General features: G+C 57.1%; 1 protein-coding gene across 1 annotated transcript in view; it reads right to left on the bottom strand.

The window, feature by feature from the left end:
- The window catches only part of MYO15A (myosin XVA), a 50,348-nt gene extending 31,811 nt beyond the window's left edge, over positions 1-18,537 (bottom strand). Inside the window, exons 1-21 of the mRNA XM_036894065.2 lie at positions 15,004-18,537; positions 12,860-12,942; positions 12,178-12,241; positions 11,301-11,410; positions 10,888-10,962; positions 10,589-10,679; positions 8,989-8,994; positions 8,545-8,648; positions 8,278-8,341; positions 7,233-7,346; positions 6,555-6,716; positions 5,696-5,809; positions 5,075-5,133; positions 4,867-4,990; positions 3,786-3,881; positions 3,248-3,379; positions 2,607-2,732; positions 1,546-1,623; positions 696-844; positions 540-585; positions 219-343 (exon numbers count right to left, since the gene is read on the bottom strand). Of these exons, the coding sequence (XP_036749960.2) occupies positions 219-343; positions 540-585; positions 696-844; positions 1,546-1,623; positions 2,607-2,732; positions 3,248-3,379; positions 3,786-3,881; positions 4,867-4,990; positions 5,075-5,133; positions 5,696-5,809; positions 6,555-6,716; positions 7,233-7,346; positions 8,278-8,341; positions 8,545-8,648; positions 8,989-8,994; positions 10,589-10,679; positions 10,888-10,962; positions 11,301-11,410; positions 12,178-12,241; positions 12,860-12,942; positions 15,004-18,537 (5,456 nt within the window). The remainder of the gene's footprint in view (positions 1-218; positions 344-539; positions 586-695; positions 845-1,545; positions 1,624-2,606; positions 2,733-3,247; positions 3,380-3,785; positions 3,882-4,866; positions 4,991-5,074; positions 5,134-5,695; positions 5,810-6,554; positions 6,717-7,232; positions 7,347-8,277; positions 8,342-8,544; positions 8,649-8,988; positions 8,995-10,588; positions 10,680-10,887; positions 10,963-11,300; positions 11,411-12,177; positions 12,242-12,859; positions 12,943-15,003) is intronic.
- Positions 18,538-18,763: the final 226 nt, after the last annotated feature.

Genomic DNA, 18,763 nt, shown 5'->3' with positions numbered 1-18,763 from the left:
TCTCTGAAATCAACACATATACAATAAAAATACAAAAAACTTTAAAACAATAGATTTATTTACCTGCCACCCGACAGCCATCACTTGATGGCTTGTATAGTGCACAACCAGAGCAACTGTGCATGGCAAGCCCTGTTCTGCCTGGCTTGTGTATTGCTGGGGCAATGGGCCACTGGGAAGGGGTCTGTGGAGCTCAGGAACCACCCTGACCCAGGTACCTGTCAATGAACACCTGGAAAGGCAGCCGCACTGGAAAGCCCTCCTTGCGAATTCGCACAGTCTCCAGCACCCCAGAATAACGCAACTGTGCCATTACCACATCTGGCTCAAAGAGGCCTGGCTCCTGTGGGGAGGGCCAAGATAGGGAGTCTGTACAAGATAGGGAGCTAGTACCATGTGAAAAGGGACCTACCAATGGCCAATAGTTTCCATGGCGGTCTGGGAAAATGGAGGTCCACAGACGCAAAGTCACTTGCCCAAGGTCACACAGCACAGGGAAGAGGAATTAGCTCTCCCGAGGGCCTCAGGCTGTCACTTACCTTCTTGTGATTGGGCTTCAGGCAACGCACGAACAAAGGATTACACCTGGGCAGGGGTACGAGGATGTGAGGCCCCGGGAAGGAAGGTTCTTCCTGCTGAGGGTCATGCGTTGGGTCAGAGGTGAGGCTGGATGCCCGCCCACCTGCCATGCCCACCTCTCCATCTTTTCCACCAGATCCAAGAGCGACTGCTGGAACTTGGCAGCTGCTGTGTGTGCCTTGTAGAGCCGGGTGACAGAGCTGCTCTTGCTCAGGCGCTGAGGGATGGCCTGCGGGGCATGGCTGGAGAAGAGGTGTGCAATAACCTGGGCAGGGAGAAGTAGGGGCCAAGAGACAGCAATGAGGAGTGGAACGGACAGGAGAAAAGGAGAGAACAAAAGGAGGCAAGTCTCAGACCAGAGGGATCCACAACTAAGCCCCAGGCGCCGCCCTCTCTGAGAGGTCGCTGTCCTCCTGGGCTGCACGCCTCTCAGGTCAGGGAGCTCAGCGCATTCCGAGGGCCCGTCCCATGGCTGGGCTGACTTGGTTTTCTTCAGTCTGGGATTGACTGTGGCCTGGCCTCATGGTGGCCTTCCACAGACATGGTCAGGAACTCTGGCAATGACCTCAGGAGGGTGCCCCCTTGACAGGGGAAGAAATCAAGGCCCAGAGAGCTGGGTAAGTGAGAACAACAGGGCACCAGTTTGGCGAAATGCTAAGTGAGGAGCTGGGGTTGGGCAGAGTAGGGTGGGTATGGTCACAATGGGCCAGGGGAGAGATGGGACAATCTGGTGGGCCTGCCAGGAGTGTGGTGGGCCAGGGATGGACGAAAGTCAGAGCAAGGCAAGGCTGGGTACGGCATTAGAATCAAGGTTGGGGTCAAGGCTGAGCTGGGATGAGCTAGGGGTGGTGGTGGAGGGAGGCTGGAGCTTGGGTATGCCCCATTCCCTGGACTGGGAGAGGGGCCTGACGGTAGCCTGGGCACTCTGCGACTGGGTCACAGTGGCAGAAGAGGAGGCTTGCTCACCCGTGTGCGGCTCCGTACAAATAGGTCCAGCACATCCTGGCGCACCTGGTCATGGTTCTTATCCAGGAACTTGTGCACCTGCAAAGGGGGAATGGTGGGGCAGCTTGGGCCAGACATACCCCCACCCCACACAGCCTGGGGGATGGGGTAGAGGGGAAAGCCACCTCAGGGTGTCAGCCTGTCTGCTCCCTTCCTCCTACCTTCTTCCCTACAGTGAGTCGGTGGCTCATAGCCCCTGGGTGACACTGGCCCTGCCCCTCCAGGCCTGTCTCCCTGTCTCCTGTCTGTCCTAGGAGGTCCTGGATGGCCCCTCCCCTTCTGCTCTCACCATCCTCCCCACTCCTGGGAGAGGGGGATGAGCCACAGCTTCACATTACCAGTCAGGTCTTGGCCCCATCCTCAGCAGAGGACACTGTCCTTTGTCCTTTCTTTTTTAATTTTTAAATTTTTTATTAAGGTATGATTGATATACACTCTTATGAAGGTTTCACATGAAAAAACAATGTGGTTACTACATTTACCCATATTATCAAGTCCCCACCCATACCCCATTGCAGTCACTGTCCATCAGTGCAGCAAGTTACCAGAGATCCACTATGTCCCTTCTCTGTGATACATTGTTCTCCCCGTGATCCCCCACACCATATGTCCTAACCTTTGTCCTTTCTACTGATGAGATAAATGAGGTCCAGATGGGGCCAGAAGCTTAGAATCCTGGCCTGAGACACCCCCAAGGCAGGAATGTGCCTGAGGTAACAGTGAGTAGAGTGACACAGTGCTATCAGTACTGATAACAGCTACAGCTACTCTTTACTACCTACCCCAGCCCTAGACTTCTCATGCTCACCCTAGGAGATGGGCACTGCTATTATGCCCATTTTCCAGATAAGGAAACTAAGGCTCAGAGAAGTAAAGCAATTTGCCCAAAGTCACACAGCTGAGTGTCAGCAGGGCCTGAACTGGAGCCAGGCACAGGTGTCTGTGGCCCATGTTGTGCTCCTGTGTCTCCCAACAGTGGGGACCTCAGCACTGGAGGCCATGTAAGCTGCCTCAGGCCTCACCTGGTAGGTGACTTTGCCTGCATAGTGCTTGATGGTGAACTCAGGCAGTGGCATCTTGGGTTTGGAGTACAGAGGGTTGGTGCCGTGGTGGTAATGGCACTTCTGCAGAAATGTGTGGTCTGTGGCCTAGAGGCAGGTGAGGTCAGTGGGTGGGCAGGGGGCCTGGGGACTCTGTTCCTGGCCCAGTGGCAAATTCTCCAGCCCTGACTGCTCCCCAGGTGAGCACCAGGAAGGAACAAGTCAGCTTGCCGTGCTGCCCTCTACCCAGATTGAAGAGGCCTAAGTGGACCTTGCAGACGGGTGTGTCTGATGAGCTCCCGGCTGCCTTCACACCCTCTGGTCCCACTGCCTACAGCACCCACCCTGACCTTGTGTTTTCCAATCAGAATTTGAGGCCCAGCCCCAGGGTCACCTTCTCCAGGAAACCTCCTGTTACTTCCCAGGCTGGTGCATCTCCTCCTCTGGACACCCACGGCCCCCTATTCAGCCTCAATCATCCCAGGCTGTGAATGGCATGTTGAGTGTCTTGAAGGCCCATTCCCAGGTCAGGGCAGAGGAATGTAGGACTCAGCTCTGATGAGGGCATGAGGCTCAGAGATGTTGAGCGACCTGACCAGGCTCACACAGCACCTGTGGCCCACCTGGGGAAAGCAGCATTGGTCATCGAGGATGCGCAGAATGCCATAGGGCTTCAGTGAGATGAGGTTGATGCATGGCTGATTGTCAGCAAAGGTGATCTCCTGCCAGTCTATCTGCTCACGGATGTACTCTTCCTGTGGGTGGCAGGCACTAGTCCCCTAGCCCTGCTCAGGTCCCAGCCACCCTGGCTCCCAGGCTGACTCCATCTGACAGGGGCACCTCTGCTTGCACACCCCCTAGCACAGGGAACTCACTCCCTAGCAGGGCACCACAAACCTTCTGGGTCCTGCTCCTCCCTCTGCCCAGGACAGCCCTGTAGAGGGTGAGAAGGACCCCCCAAGAGGGCTCTTCTCTGGGCTTAGAAACCCAGCATCATCCCCTCCAGGACACACAGGCCTTCACATGTGCTGGTCTCCATCTTAGAATGCCTTTCCCTCCATACCATCAACTGAAAACCTCCAGTTTGCCTTTAAAGAAGGAACATATTCTGTCTGTCCCCAAGGAGGCCCATTGGCCAGTCAGGATGGGGGCTCTGAGTACCTGCTCCTCTTGGAAGACGATCTTGTTGAAAAGGTACTGAAGGTTCTCATTTGCATAATTGATACACAGCTGCTCGAAGCTGTTGAAGCTCAGGTCCTGCAGGGTGTTTGGTGAGGCTGGGCCTGGCCCCTCCTGGGAGCATAGCCCATGTGTCCCCACCCAAGCCCTGTCTCCCCTAGCTCAGACCTAGTGCCCTCCTTGACCTCCATGGCCTCAGCCTCAGAAAGCTGGAGCCCTAACCACAGAACTCCCACTCAGAACCCTCTGAGGTCCCACTGTGCACAGGTGAGAGCCAGACAGTCCAGGCCCCACTTAGAGGCAGCACAGGTAGTGGTTAAAGGCCCAGGCTCTGGAACCTTACGTGTCGGTTCCGATCCTGGCTTTGCCACTTTCTACCTATGTGACTGTGGGCAACCTCTCTGTGCCTCAGCTTCCCCACCTGTAAAATGGATCAGTGACAGTACCTTCCTCATAGGGTGGTTGTCAGGATTGATTTAATAAACATGAAGTGCTTAGAAGAGTACCTGGTACATAACAGCATTAGCTATCACTGTTATTAGGATGACCTTGCTTGGTCTCTCATATGTCCCCCACTCCACACTCAGCACAACAGACCCCCAACCCAAAAGCCTTCCAGCTCCTCAAATGCCACACCCCACCACACTGCCAGCCTTCATTCGTGTGGCTCCTGCCACCTTGTGTGCCTTCCCTGGTTCTTAAGGAATTAACTCAGGGATGCCTCCCCAGTCCAGGAAGCCTTCTCTGACTCCTGCCCAGTTAAGGGTCTCCTCTAGGCTCCCCCAGCACCCGGCTGCCTCTGGCACGGCTTTGACCACAGGTGCTTGTCAGTGCTCACTGGAAGCTCCCCAAGGGCAGGGCCCAGGTCTGGTCCTTCCCAGGGTCCCTGGAGTTGCCCAGCACAGGCCCTGACCCCGGAGACTGCAGAATGTGGGTAAGTGAAGGAAAAGGCAGGAGACAGGGGGATGGAATAGGAGCCGATGCCCCTGAGGACAACTACAGGCAGAGGCAGCAGGGAGATGAGGCCTTCCTGCCCTCCACTTCCCCACTCACACAGTCCCACCTCGAAGCCGTAGATGTCCAGGATGGCGATGGACAGTGTGCCCTGCTGTGGGGACACCAGCGCATTGACCCTGGTGATGAGCCAGCTGAACAGCAGTGCATACAAAACCTTGGCGATGGCATCCCTGGACAGAGATGGTACTGGGGTGGGTGGGCACAGTGAGGGGTGGGGTGTCTGGGGACTCAGGCAGGGAGGAGCACAGCCTCACCTGGCATCCACAGCACTCTCCACAGTCAGCGGGGTGAAGATCTTCTCTCGCACTGTCTCCTGGGGAGGATATGGCCTGTGAGTGACAGCAGGCTGGCCACCACCTCCAGGAAGCTCCCAGAGGACTAGGGGGAGGCTCCTGGGGAAGGGAGCTGGAGAGGTGGTATGACTGGTTTCAGGCACACAGTGGGCCAGGTGCAGAACAGGACACTCCCATCCCCCTTGTGCCTGTCTATGCTGGCAGAGGCAGGGCTTCTGGTCTAATGGGAGAGACAGGTATAGGCAGACAGACACAATGAGATCAGCCTTGGGAAGTAGAACAGGCCAGAAGAGGTACTGACCCAGCTAGGGGTCAGGGACTGCATCGGTTCTTGAAGGACGAGTAGGTATAGAATAGTGAAGAGCAATCCAGGTGGAAAGAACAGCTTATGCAAAGGCCTGAAGATTGGGAGCCTAACGCCTTTGGGGTCTGAAATTACCCACCTCTGGGCCTGACCCAGAAGATGGACAGGGACATGGAGGGGAGAAAGAGAGGGAAGGTCCTCACAGGATGAGGCACAGAGAAGCTCTATCCAGGAACTGTCATGAGGCTTTAATAGAACCTGGGTGCCCAGGGACTCACAGTCACTTTGAAGGTGAGGGCCTTCTGCAGGCCCTCAGGGGAGATCTGCAGCAGCTCTGCGGCAGCCTTGATCTCCCAGGCGCTCACCACCGAGGCTACCTCCTGCACGTCCGTCTGCACCAAATACCAACACAAGTGTGTTTGTAACTAGTTAAGCTGAGTTTAAAGTTCATATAAAAACATAAGCTAAAATAGCCAAGAAAATTCTGGAATAGAAGAGGAGTGAAGGAGTCCCAAAGAGATTGTAAAACATACTATAAAGTTACAATAATTAAAACAGTATGATACTAGACATATACCACATAAATAAATTTATGAAGCATAATGAAACGTCTGGAATTAGGCACAAAAGTATATAGGAATTTAGCACATATGTATCTTCAAATTGTAGAATTAGTATAATTGAATAACTGTGTGGAAAAAAAAAATTATATCCCATCTCACACCTTATCAGGATAAATTCCTGATGACCTAAAGATTTAAATGTCAAACACACACACATAATCAAAATATTATGGGAGAAGGCTGATATAATTTTAGAGAGATTGTTCTCTCTAAAAGTCATGAGAAGTCTAAAATTTATACAAGAAAAGATTGATAAATGAAATGCCTGAAAATAATACGTAAAATCCTCAAAACACAAAAACACCAAGAAACCTGTAAACAAGTCAAAATATGAGGGATAAACTGAAAAACATATTTGCAGTTCAAATCAGAGACAAAACGCTGATTTCCTTCACCAATATAAAAGCTCTCATACATCAGTAAGAAAGAGATGAACAACCCCAAAGGTGAGGGTGGCGAACAGATGATACGTGCATAGGGCCACCTGAAGGTGAACACACATGTGTTCTCTCACCTCATACTTTTCAAAGTAGACATTGCCCAGGTGCAGGATGGAGGCCAGGATGCGGAAGATGCTGTCCTGGTCCTCACCACTGAAGCCCAGCACCTCCATGGAGGCCAGGAGCCGGCGGAAGTCATCCGCTTCACTCTTCCCTGAGATCTCACAGTTCCCACCCTGGGTGAGGGAATGGGCCAGAGGTCAGGGACTCTGGTGGGGCCTGGGAGCCCTCGTGGCCCCTGCTCTGGCTCCCTGGCAGTGTAGCCGGAGGGTCACCCCAAATCCCATCCCATTCCCATGGGCCGGGAGGTTCTGAGCAGGTCTGTGCTAACTGCTTTACATGCATGTTCTCATCTAATCCTCATTATATCCCTCAAAGCGGTACCATGCTGTCCCCGTTTTACAGATGAGGAAACTGAGGCACAAGAGAGGAAATGTAGTAGCTCCAGACTACTTAGTTCCTGTCTAGGCTCCAGAGAAATGAAGAGTCAGGTAGGTCTTCCTAACCCCATTTTGGACCCCAAAACACCTGTCCCCCTTGCCATGAGACAGTTTAAATCCAAAACTTGTACCCCCAAACCTCCATCACCTTTGCTGGCCATTAGAGCACCATGACTTGGTTCTCTCAGCCCACACTGGGTAATGGGGTGAGGGGCCAGGCCTGGGGACCCTTAGACACCTCCAGGTGCTCACCTGGTTCAGGTAGTAGTAAGTCTCAGCCTCCTGCAGACTGAAGGCCTGCCGGAGCTGGGCAGGCAGCCCAGCCAGCAGCTCATAGAAGATGTGGTAGTTCCTTTCGTTTTTGGCCTGCAGATTGGGTGGGTGGGTGCACAGAAGGGAGCCACCCACCTAGGGGACCCCAAGACACACATACAGGCTCAGGCATGCTCACAAGTACAAACACACACAAGGGCCCATGGATGAGACCAGACACCTCTGTGAAGAGTAAGCTCCCAGCCTGGCAATAACAGGGTGGGGGCAAGGCTGGAAAAGCCCTTGTATGGTGGTAGAGAGCAGGCTCTGGGCAGAATTTAGTTTTGTTTGAGTTTGGAGAAATGGGAGAAAGGCAGCCCTTCTTCTCTTGTTTGCACTGGGCACATACGCCTGTGTACATGTGTGTCCATAGCCCAGACACACACACATGGGGCCTCTGATGGTTCACTCAGCCAGGGCAGCTGAGCACTAACCATGTTCCAGACTCCGTTCTAGGCCCACGGGGCACAGTGGGTGCAAGACAGACAGTAGTTCCTGACCTCCTGGAGCCCACTACTAGCTGGGGAAATGGATACTCACCAAATCACTGACTAAAACATAAAATATGTCAGATGTAGATAAGTGCTCTGGAGAGAAACAGAGTATGGAGGGGTGGGGGGTTTCAGTGGGGTGGGTGAGGCAAACTGTAAGTTAGGTGGCCTCTGTGAGTGGGGCACACTTCAGGGGAGACTTGGAGGAGGTGAGGGGTTTGGTCATGGAGGTGGCTGGGGGAAGAGTGCTCCAGGAAGAAGGAATAGTAGGTACAAAGGCCCTGAGGCTGAGGCTGGATCGTGCCTGGTGTGCTTCAGGGACAAGGAAGAACCAATGTGGCTGTAGGGGTGGGGGAGGTGAAGAGGCTCACACATACACACGCATGTATTTGTTCATTCATTCCACATTTTCCACCACCAGGGGCCAGGCTCTGAGCACCTGCACACCTCCTACCCCTTCCCAATACACAAGAGCCTGGGAGCTCCCAGCCCACCTGAAACACAATCCTGGATTTCTCAAGCAGGTACTGGGAGGTTATGGCACCAGAAATCATGCCCCTGGGGTAGAGGAACACAGTCAGCTTGCACAGCATAGGGTTGGGTGGAGTGGCCTGGTGCTGCTCTGAGGGGCTGTGCAAGGAACACAGTCAGCTTGCACAGCATAGGGTTGGGTGGAGTGGCCTGGTGCTGCTCTGAGGGGCTGTGCAAGGACACGGAGCAGGCTGTTGGGCCCTTGGGGGCCCCTCCACTGTCCCACTCACCCTTCCAGAGAGACCTCTATGAACTTTCCGAAGCGGCTGGAATTGTCGTTCCTGACGGTTTTGGCGTTACCAAAGGACTCCAAGAGGGGTGTTGCCTCCAGGATCTGAACCCCAGAAGATGTGGGAATTGTTCCGGGGGCCTAGAGTAGGGAGCATAACTAGCCCCCAGCTGAGGCTTCCCTGGACACAAGCCTCCCCAAGGACCCCTCTGTGGGGACAGGCACCAGTGGGCTCCCTATAGATCCCTAGGTGTCCAGTGTCCCCTAAAGTCCCACCTCATGTTGCCAAACCCCAATTCAGACCACGGCTACTGCTCTCCCAGCCCCTCTCAGGGCAGCCCCAGCCAGGACAGGCTTTTGGATGCATCTTCCTGCCCATCCTGCCACCACACACACATGTGCACACATGTACCTCCCCCCCACGCACACACACACACTCCAATACCTTTATCTTCAGGAGCACCCAAGATAGTGAGAAGGTGAGAAGACAAGAACAGAAGAGAGTCACCCGCAGGACTGACCCCGTCTGCCCCCAGGATACCAGAGGCCTTAGACCATGGAGGGGCTGCCCAACCCCTGTGGCCCCTGGGGAAGTATGGCCAGGTGAGAGCAAAGCCATGACCCTCAGAGACCTCAGGTATCTGGACTTGCGGCCTGCAGTGTGGCCCCAGGGTGTGGGGGTCCGCTGGGTCTACCTGCCAAAAGGCTCTGTCCTCTTTACCCCACCCCCATGGCCACCACTGGCTGTCAATCACCTGGGCTCCTGGAGGGCCCTCCTCCCTGACCCTGGCCTTGCTCCCTCCAGGGATCCTTCAAAAACCTGTGTTAGGTCACGTTCCCCCATGGCTCCCACATCACTCAGGTTTAAAGCCAAGTCCTCGCTGTGGCCTCCAGGCCCTGCACAGTCCAACCCCTGGCTGGCCTCATCTCCTCTTCTCCCCCACTGCTCTGCTGGCCCTGTGGTTCTCCTGACTATTCCCTTGACACCTAGGCACACACCTGCCTGGGCACCCAAGTTCTCTCCCTCAGCACCGCTGGCAAATCTCTCATTTATTCGTACCGTCTTCCCCACCAGAAATGTTACTTTGGGGATGGTGCCAGTTCCCTATATTTATTCCCACAGTACAGTTTATATTGTGCCCACTGTACAGAGGAGTAGACGGAAGCTCAGACACAAGCAGGGGCCAACCTAGGGTTACCCAGTCAGTCAGGGTCTGCCTGGGCTTTGTTCTATACTATCCCTCAGTCTGGGAGCCCCTGAGGATATATATACTGCTTCTCAGTTCACAGTGCCCCACATGGAAGGGTAACAGGCAGCCAGGGGCTGGCATGAGGACTGGGGGCCACCCAGGCCAGCCCCCAGGTGGGATGGTGCCTGCAGTTTGGGCTGGGCACCATCTAGGCACCTACCCTTCCACATAAACACAATTAACTTATATATACTTCTTTTCTTTCTGTCTCCTCCACTAAAACAAAATTCCTATGGGATGAGAACATCTGTCTGTCTGTGTTGCTGCTGTCTGCCTCCCCAGCACCCAGGGGCCTGAAATGCAATAGGTCCTCAGGAAACCTTTAAGGAGGTTGTAACATTCTCATGTTCGGAGACTCAGCTCTCCTGGCAACATCTGATCCTGCACGGACCCTGGCCTGGCATCCTCAGTGCCCCCAGCATCTACTTCCCCTACTCCCCAGGCCCAGGCCTGGGCTGCCTCTTTCACCATCAGGGCCCATGACCAGAGAGGGGAAGCCAGGCAGGCGAAGAGGAGTGAATCCCCTTGCCCATGTGGCTTCTCCTCTGGCCCAGCCCAGGAAGGCTTGCACCCGGAGCTGCTCTGGAGGGCAACAGGACGAGGCTCTCCCACTGCTGCTCCCGGGAGGGGTGTCAGCAAGAGCCAGCCCTCTAGGAGCCTTCTCTGTGCAACCCTGTGCTCAGCCTTCCCATCCTCCAAGTGAGCCAAGGAATCTTGCCTCCTGGGGAGCCCGAGGGGAGCCGCTCAGCTGAGGATCCCAGGGAGTCATACCATGCAACAGGCAGATAGACTTACCTGCTGCATGATGCCCCGTTTCTGGTTCATGGCAGCCAAGTAGCATAGAATCAGCTTCGTGGCCTCAGTTTTTCCAGAGCCACTCTCTCCACTGAACAGGCAAAGGAGCAGAGTGAGCCTCAACTGTTTCACTGCCTCTTCTGGGCACCCCTACCCCATGATGCAGGAAGACATGGGCAGGAGGCCCAGACATGCTGAGTGATCTTCCCAGGTCCTTGGGAGGTCTGGCCTGAAGCAGACCTGTTGCCTGAGAGGCCCTCCATACATCCCCCAAATGTCTCTGGCCTGATGCTGCTCACCTGATGATGATGCACTGGTTCTGTTTGGCATCAAGCATTTTGGCAAAGGCAAGATTTGCAATTGCAAAGAGATGCCTGGAGAGACAGGGCACAGGGATCACTGGGGCCAGCTCCTGCCTCCCCAACCTCCCAGGGATCGGGCAGGAGGCATCTCTGTCCAGCCCAGCGGCCAAGCCTACTCCAACCCTGGGGAAATGCTCCCTGCCCTCATTTTGGTCTGAGCCACATTGGCCTCCAACCCAGAGTGGGCCGTGGCCAGGCTCAGGGCGAGAGTATTGAACTAAGCAGGTGAACTGCCTACCACCATCAGCCGTGACCCACGGCTGAGAGGCAGCCAGGGACTTGCCAAGCTCAGACAGGAACCCAAGAGACCCCACGGGAGCCCCTTCCCCCAGCCCCATTCAGATACTCACGGGGGATTCTCTCCCAGGGCCCTCCTGCTGTACTGCTGCACCTGCTCTGGCCCGTAGATTCCAAACATTTGGTATGGGTTCACTGACACCAGGATGCTGCCAATGTATGTCTGGGGGCAGACAGTGGTCTCAGTACCCATGGCTCCTCAGGACCCTTTGTGTCCCTCTCTGCCCTGCTCCTGGGAGCCTGGGCCCCCATTTCCACAAGGACAAGTGTCTAGTTACCTGACCTTGGTGTCTGCACCTTGAAACCTCAAGAGCTAGATGGGTCATCTGCCCTAGTAGTGGAATTTTAGGCACTGTACCAGGCTGAAGCTGGGAGATTATAGTTAGGAATTCTGTAAAGGTGGCCATGTCACCTATTGCCTACTTCATTTATTCAGAGTCAAGGCCAGGTGTGAGGACCTTCTGCTTCATAGTGAGGTCAAACCCCCACTGCCCAGAGTTGGGAGGGAGATTCTGAGGTGGCCAGTGCCCTCCTGGGTGGCCCTCTCTCCTGCACTGTGGTTCTGGTCGTCTTTAAACAGCTCCCTCCCACCCCTCTGATCACCCACCTCCTGGGATCCAGGTCTATGGATGCTAGGACCCCAGAAGCTTTATCCATCAGGTTCCTTGGGGGGTGGGGAGTCACATATTTGTGTGTTCCCTGCAGAGGTCTCTGCCCCTGGCATGTGCCATTCTAAGACTCTGTTTTAGGACTTTAGATTTCTGAGCCCAGGCTCTAATGTGCTATGCTCAAATGGCAGAAACCCCAGAGTTCAAACCAGAGTCTACAAGTCTAGGGCCCAGCAGGAGAAGTCTTTGCTTCCCACTGTGGCCCCAGAAGGCAGCTGCCTTCCCGATCTGAGCCCTGCACAGAATCAGCCCCAGGACTTACATAGATCAGGTTCCGGTCAAATCTGGTCTTCAGGTTGGACAGCACGATGGTTTCCTGGAGGTCTCTGGGAAGGTACAGAGAGGGACAGTCAGGGCCCACCTTCCCCTTCAGGGCAGGGCCTTGATTAGAAAGGCCCGAGTTCAAGTCCTGTCTCTGACACCAACTAATTGTAAGGCCTTGGGCAAGTTACTTAACTTCTCTGTGCCTCGGTTTCTCCATCTGTCCCTGGATATGATCATGATGGTCCCTATACTACCAGGCTTGGGGTGCTTTTAGGAAGCCTGCATGAGGTGGAGTCACTGTGACTGGACAATGACATTGACCACAACCCTTGCACTTTGGGCACCTCCAAACGGATAGCTGGAACCCAGAGCCTCGCAGTAACAGCCTCCCCACCCCCATCTTGTCGATGAGAAACTGAGGCACAGAGAGGCAAAGTGAATGTCTCGAGGTGCCCCAGCTGCTAAGTGGTGGGGCTGGGGTTTGAACCCAGGCCCACCTGACTCAGAGCTTTGACATGCACACATTTGGCTTCCGTGACACTGTCTGACCCCAACTTTGCAAATAAGGAAACTGTAACTCTGAAAATGTTTCAGGGGTGGTAGTAGTAGGAGGTGCTGTAGCTGGGAGTGTGGCAAACTGGCCATCACCTCTTGCCAACCCCACCACCCTACCCACTCACTCCAACTGCGTCATGTCATCCACACCATCTTCCCGGTGCTGCTCACGGAACTGCGTGGAGGGCAGGTTGCGGAGAGAGTGCATCTGTGAGACAGAGCTTGCAGTCAGCCCGGTTGGCAGGCACCCAAACATGGCTTGGACATGCCTGGGACCTGCTTCCCTATGGATCAGGCCAGGTGGGCCTTGCAGGCCTCCTTACCATGGAACACTGTGGCCCACAGAGCCTGCATCCAAACCTGACTCAGGGACACATGTCTGCCCTCTGCCCCTGTGTTCCCTGAGGGAGGTGCTCCCATGTCCTGACCCAGCAGTGAGCAAACACACACAAACATTGCTATCTCTGATTGCCCAGAAGCCCTCCCAGCCTCATGTTCCCACAGCACTGACCCCCTTCCCCGGGTGGACTCCAAGGCTTTGCTTGTATGACAACGTGATGAATATGCAATCCTGCTACATGGGGCCTCTGGGAGGCTGAGACAGGCTGTCTCACTCAGAACCACACCCCTGCATCCAGCCCAGGGGCAAATGCACAGACCCCTACAAGCAGATCCACACATAATGGCATTTGCACACATAGAATTCCCACGCACCCTGGTGGTCTTGCAAGATGCCTAAGGAGATGCATGTGGTTCCTGGCCAGAGGCACATACATGTGAAGACACACACTCTCAATGTCCATTTGACACAATCTTGTGTGCATGGAGAGCTGGGGCTGTCCCCACACATGAGAGTCTCAAGATAAAAGTCCTGATGCCACCTTTGGGCTGCAGGATCTCTGCTGTGCCCACCTATGTACACAAGTGTGACCCAAGGACGCTGTACCTGTTCAAACCTTGGCTCACACACGCTCACACACTCACTTTGTGAGTTTCCTTGTTTGGCCAAGGTACATACACCCAAGCACATGTCCCAGGCACACAGACCTGCATGTGACCCACATAACTTCAAGCACGTGTGTGTACCTGCTTTTCCAGCTTCTCAGATCCAACCCGTGCCCCTCCCTGAGCAGGTGAGGAAAGGGGACACCAGGAGGGAGTCGTGCATGCTGTGTACCCACCACCAGGCTAAGCAGGGTAGAGAGAGTGTCACCCTTGAGATTCTGGCCTCCCGCCTACCCATGTGCACCAGTGGCCACAAACCCTGAATAATTCAGCCACTCACGTATTCCAGGGTGAGGAGGGCCCAGGCATCCTTGCCCCTCACCCCTGGGCGCCCCGCGCCCCGCTCCCACAGTGCTGCGGCCCACACGGCACGGGGCACCCGCCGCCGGGGCCAGGGCCCCCCCAGCAACCAGGCTGCCCCAGTCGCCATTGCTGGGACAGCTAGCTGCCCACTCAATGGGGCACTGTCTGCAGAGGCTGAGAAACACCCGCCACCCATGTGCCCCACCCACGCCAGGTGTCCCAGGGGAGGCTCCGGTGACCAACCCCCTCCACTGAGGGCCATCCGGCGTCAGGCTCACATTCCACAAGCATGGCAGCCAAGCATGAGCTTAGCACCTTTCAGACAAGCTGCCGGTCCCACACCTCACAAAGGGCCCAGAGAGACTCCTGGCTCAATCCCTGATCCACTGTGTGACCCTTTGGGCCTTGGTTTTCCCACTGTGCAATGAGGAGACTGGAAGTTTGGTTCCCGAGCCCCTCACCCTTGGATAGGCTAGAATCCTGCAGCCCCAGGGACTGCCTGTAAGCAGGACCTCAAAAAGAGAGAACAGTGAAGTTTGGGGTAAGGGCAGTTTAGGAAGCAGGAGGAACAGCAAGGACATGGATGCAGGTTGGGACAGGGTGGCGAGGCAAGTCCTGTGGCGTTGTACTCAGGCAAAATCTCTGAGGGGCTGCAAAGTCTCAGACATGCTGTCTAGACTGGGTCAGGACAGGGCTTCCCAGAACCAAGGCTGGGACAAGAACCATTCCACAAAGTGACCTGGGAGGAGTTACTGGAATCTCTGTCCTGTGCCTGCCTGTGCTGAGCATCCCCTTTTCAATCTTCCAGAGGCTCTGGAGGCCAGATGCTGTTCTCCCCAAGGTACAGATTGGATGACTGAGGCCCAAGCAGTCAGCAGCTCACCAAGGTCCTGAGGCTGTCTCCTGCCCTGTTTTCCAGGATGGAACCCCAAAGTCCTCCCTTTGACCTGTGCCACCATACCTTGTTCCACCAGCTCTTGGAGCCAACCTCTTCCCAGGGGCCTCTGTGGGGCAGGCAGGTGGCTCCAGGGCCCAAGCAGCAGGATGGAGGGAGGGCGAGCGCTCCTGGACAGCACTGGTGGGCCTCCACTGGCAGCAAGAGGTGGGACCAGAGCAAACTCCAGGCTCTTGGCTTGGGGCTGGGCTCTGGGTCCTGGGTCAGGTGGATAGGGGGCTGCAGGGTGGCAGAACCAACTCGCTGGGAAGAGCTGAGCTTTTGCACCTGTGGCATGACCACTGCTTGGTGTCGCTCACCCATCTTGGGCAGGGGCCCCAGGGCCCCAGTGGGAGACAAGGGGGCTGGGGCACTGGGCAGCATCCCCCAGCGGCGCCATGGCCATGGTGGCCACGTGGCCCTCATCCTGTCACATGAGACCAGTGGGCAGGAGAGGCTGAGCTTTAGTGCCTTCTGCTCTGGTGGGGAATCCTTGAGGGGCTTTGGGGTTGGTGGCTTAGGCTCTGCTGCTGGCTCAGGGTCCCCAGGGGTGGTCTCTTCTTCCAGCTTCTCTGGGCTGGGGCTGGCCGATTTGGCCAATTGTCCAGGCCCCAGATCATGGTGTCTACCCAGAAAGACACAGGTTGAGTGCGAGGCTGGGTCCTCAGGCTGGGGAGCCAGAGATGACACAGAGCCCACATGTTGGAGGAAGGGGTTTTCAGGAACAGGGGGTGGCCTGGAAAAGCCTCTGCGGCTGCCTGCACCTCCTGGCCAGAGTGAGGGTGGGCGCTGAGTGAGAGGCATGTCCACATCCCAGCTGGGGGCCAGTGCAGGGACAGTCCAGGGTGTCTCTGAGTCCTCAGGCTCCCGCTGGCTCTCCTGGTGCTCAGGCACAGCCGCAGCCACTGGCCAGGATCCAGCACCAGGAGGGCGGTGGAAGGGCTGGCGCACACGGGGCTTCACAGCTCTAGTGGGCGGCTCGCTGAGGCGGCGCCACGTGTGCGGCAGGCGGGAGGGCAGGTTGAGGGAGCGGCGCCAAGAGCTGCGGCCCAGCAGAGGCGGTGGCGAGGGCGGCTGTGGGGAGCCCAGTGTGGGTGAGTGGGGTGGGCCCAGGAGCCCAGAGACATAATGCGAGGATGGGGCCTCTCGCAGTGAGCGGGGACGAAAGGGCGGGGGTGAGAAGGGTGGCTGGAAGGGGCTGGTGCGGATGGATGGCTGAGGGGACAGGGGTCTTATGGGCGAGCGGTAGGCCAGGCAGGGCAGGCTCCTCAGGGAGGGCTGGGGCGGCCAGGCCCGCCTCCTCGACGCGTGTGGGGAGAGCCCCCGGAAACTGAAGGCCGCCCCTCGGCGGCAAGAGCCCCTGGAGGGCCGGGGTCTGTGGAAGGCCAGCAGGTTAGGGGGTACCTTGGGACTCACAGGAGGGGGCTCCACGAAGGCCCACCAGCTGGCCTGGGGCGTGAGTGGCACGTGAGTGGGGGCGGCCCAGGGCGGCGGATGCTGGCGGAGGGAGCCATAGGGCGAAGCTGGCCTGGGCAGACTGGAGAGGGCCGGGGAGAAGGGTGGGGCCGGCGGAGGGCTGGGGCTGGGGGGCCGCGGGGGTGCAGGGGGCGAGGTGAGCATGCTCCAGTGGGAGGCTGTCCTGGGCGCGGGCGGGCGGCGGGAGTTGTTGTGAACCCACGCCTGGGCCCTCCTCAGCACGATGGGCGTGCTGGGCTGGTCGGGGTCCATGCCGGCCAGTTTGTAGCCGAAGCGCTTGTAAGCTGCCTCCCTGACTGCTGGGCCTCCCAGACGGGCCTTCTGGCTGCCCCTGAGCTGCGAAGTGGGCTTCTTTTCTGACAGAGTCTTTTTGAGGAAGCGTGCCAGCGAGGTGGCCCGGCGAGGTGCGGGGCGGCCCAACTCGGTGCTGAAGCCCAGGCCCCGGTGGGCACCAAAGGCCGAAAGGGCGCGCTGTAGGTTGCGCTGGCGAGGCGTGAGAAAGCCCCAAAAGGGGTGGGCATAGGGCACTGTGGGCATCTCCTCTTCTTCGTCTTCGTCTGCATCCCCCAAGGGCAGCGGGATGTCCAGGGAGGGAGGCAGGGGCACCTCCAGCTTCTCCTTCCCGAACAGCTTCACCTGGGGCCGCGGGAAGAGGCGAAACCTGCGGATGAGGGACAGCTTGGAACTGGCGGGCTTGTCCATGCCTTGCTGCTCGAAGAAGGCTGCACTGGGCAGGCGGAAGGAGGTTCTCTGACGCTCCGCGCCCGCCTCCTCTGGCTCCTCCAGCTCCGCGATGTCATCCATGGGGTGGGCATATGGGTTGTGCGGTGACAGAACGGGCGGCGGCACCCAAGGGTACGCGAAGGACTCCTCTGGATAGAGATAGGGCACTTCAGGTGGGTAGATGGTCTGGTCCCCGCCACCATAGAGGTCTTTGGCGTAGGTAACGCCACAGGGGGAACCATAGGGGGCGCCATAGGGCACTCCATAGGGATCAGCGTAGAGTACGTCACACGGGAGGTCGTACGAGGGGTCGTAGGGCATGTACGGTACGTAGGGATCCAGGTAGTAGCTGTGTGGTTGTGCCCCGCCCTCGTACTCATCGTAGTAGCTGTAGGGGGACGTGTACCCGTACGGGGGCGCATAGGGGGGCTCATAATCGTCGTAGCCGTAGCCATAAGCTGGGTAGTAGGAGCCACTGTAATAGTCCAGGTGGTAGTGGTCGTAGGGGTCCTCAGGTGGGTACCCGTGCGTGTGGACTCCATAGGGTGGCCAGGCCGGGCCGTAAGGGCCATAGCTGACTGGGTAGGGCTCCTCCTCCTCGTACTGGTAGAGTGACTCCTGGTCGTAGTAGTCGTCGCCCTCGCGGTGGTAGTCATAATACTCTCCCAGGTCTTGGAAGCCCTCGAGCCCATATAGCGACTTGCGAGAGCCCGAATGCCGGAACGGGGCATCGTCCTCGAAGGGCAGGAAGCCCACGGGCTCTCCCGACGCGTAGATGCTGCGGCTGCGGGGGAATCTGCGCAGGCGGCCTCCGTGCCGCAGGATCTCGGCCCCCGAGGGGAAGGGCAGCTTGTGAGAGCCCACGCGGGAGCCGGGCCGGTTGAGCCGGGCGTCCAGGGTGGCCTGCTCGCTGCCGGCCGCCTCGGCCTTCTTGATGAGGAACTTCTTGGTGAGCCAGTTGATGGCCGTGGACGCCTTGCTGAGTGACTGGGCGCGCGGCTGCAGGCGGCCATAGCCGCGCCGTCCAGGGAAGCGGATCACCATGAAGGACGGCTTCTTGCCCTTCATGGCCCGCTTCTTCTTGCCCATGCGCATCTGCGTCATGAGCTTCGACGTCGACTTGAGCACGGTGCGTGCCTTCTTCTTGCGTTTGGTCTTCTGGGGGCCAGTGTGGAGGCCCCAGAAGAAGGCGGACGCACTCCGGAATTGACCCTTCTTGGAGATCTTGGGCGTGCGATCGCGGAAGCCCATGAACAGCCGTGACGTCCCCTTCAGGCTCCGTTTGGGCTTCTCCGGCTCCGGTGCCTTCTTCCCCTTTTTCCCTTTCTTGGCTTTCTTCTCATCTTCTTCCTCCTTTGCCATTGTGGCTGCCTGCTCTCCACCCACCTGGGGCTGGTTTCACATGCACAAGGACTTGGGAGACCCAGACTTAGGGACCTGCTGGGTCTCCTGCCTTGTGGCTGGACACGCGGCTTCCTCGGCCTGTAGCAGCCAGGACTGGCCTGGGTGGCCTGGGGAGGGAAGCCAAGCTTCTGGCTGGGACCTGAATTCTGAGAAGATGGATCCATAATTTATCTCCTCCAGAGGC

The sequence above is a fragment of the Manis pentadactyla genome, chromosome 4, assembly GCF_030020395.1.
Source record: "Manis pentadactyla isolate mManPen7 chromosome 4, mManPen7.hap1, whole genome shotgun sequence".
NCBI classification, from domain to species: Eukaryota; Metazoa; Chordata; class Mammalia; order Pholidota; family Manidae; genus Manis; species Manis pentadactyla.
Note: the sequence above shows the minus strand (reverse complement) of the source record. Positions and strands in the feature narration are given on the sequence as shown.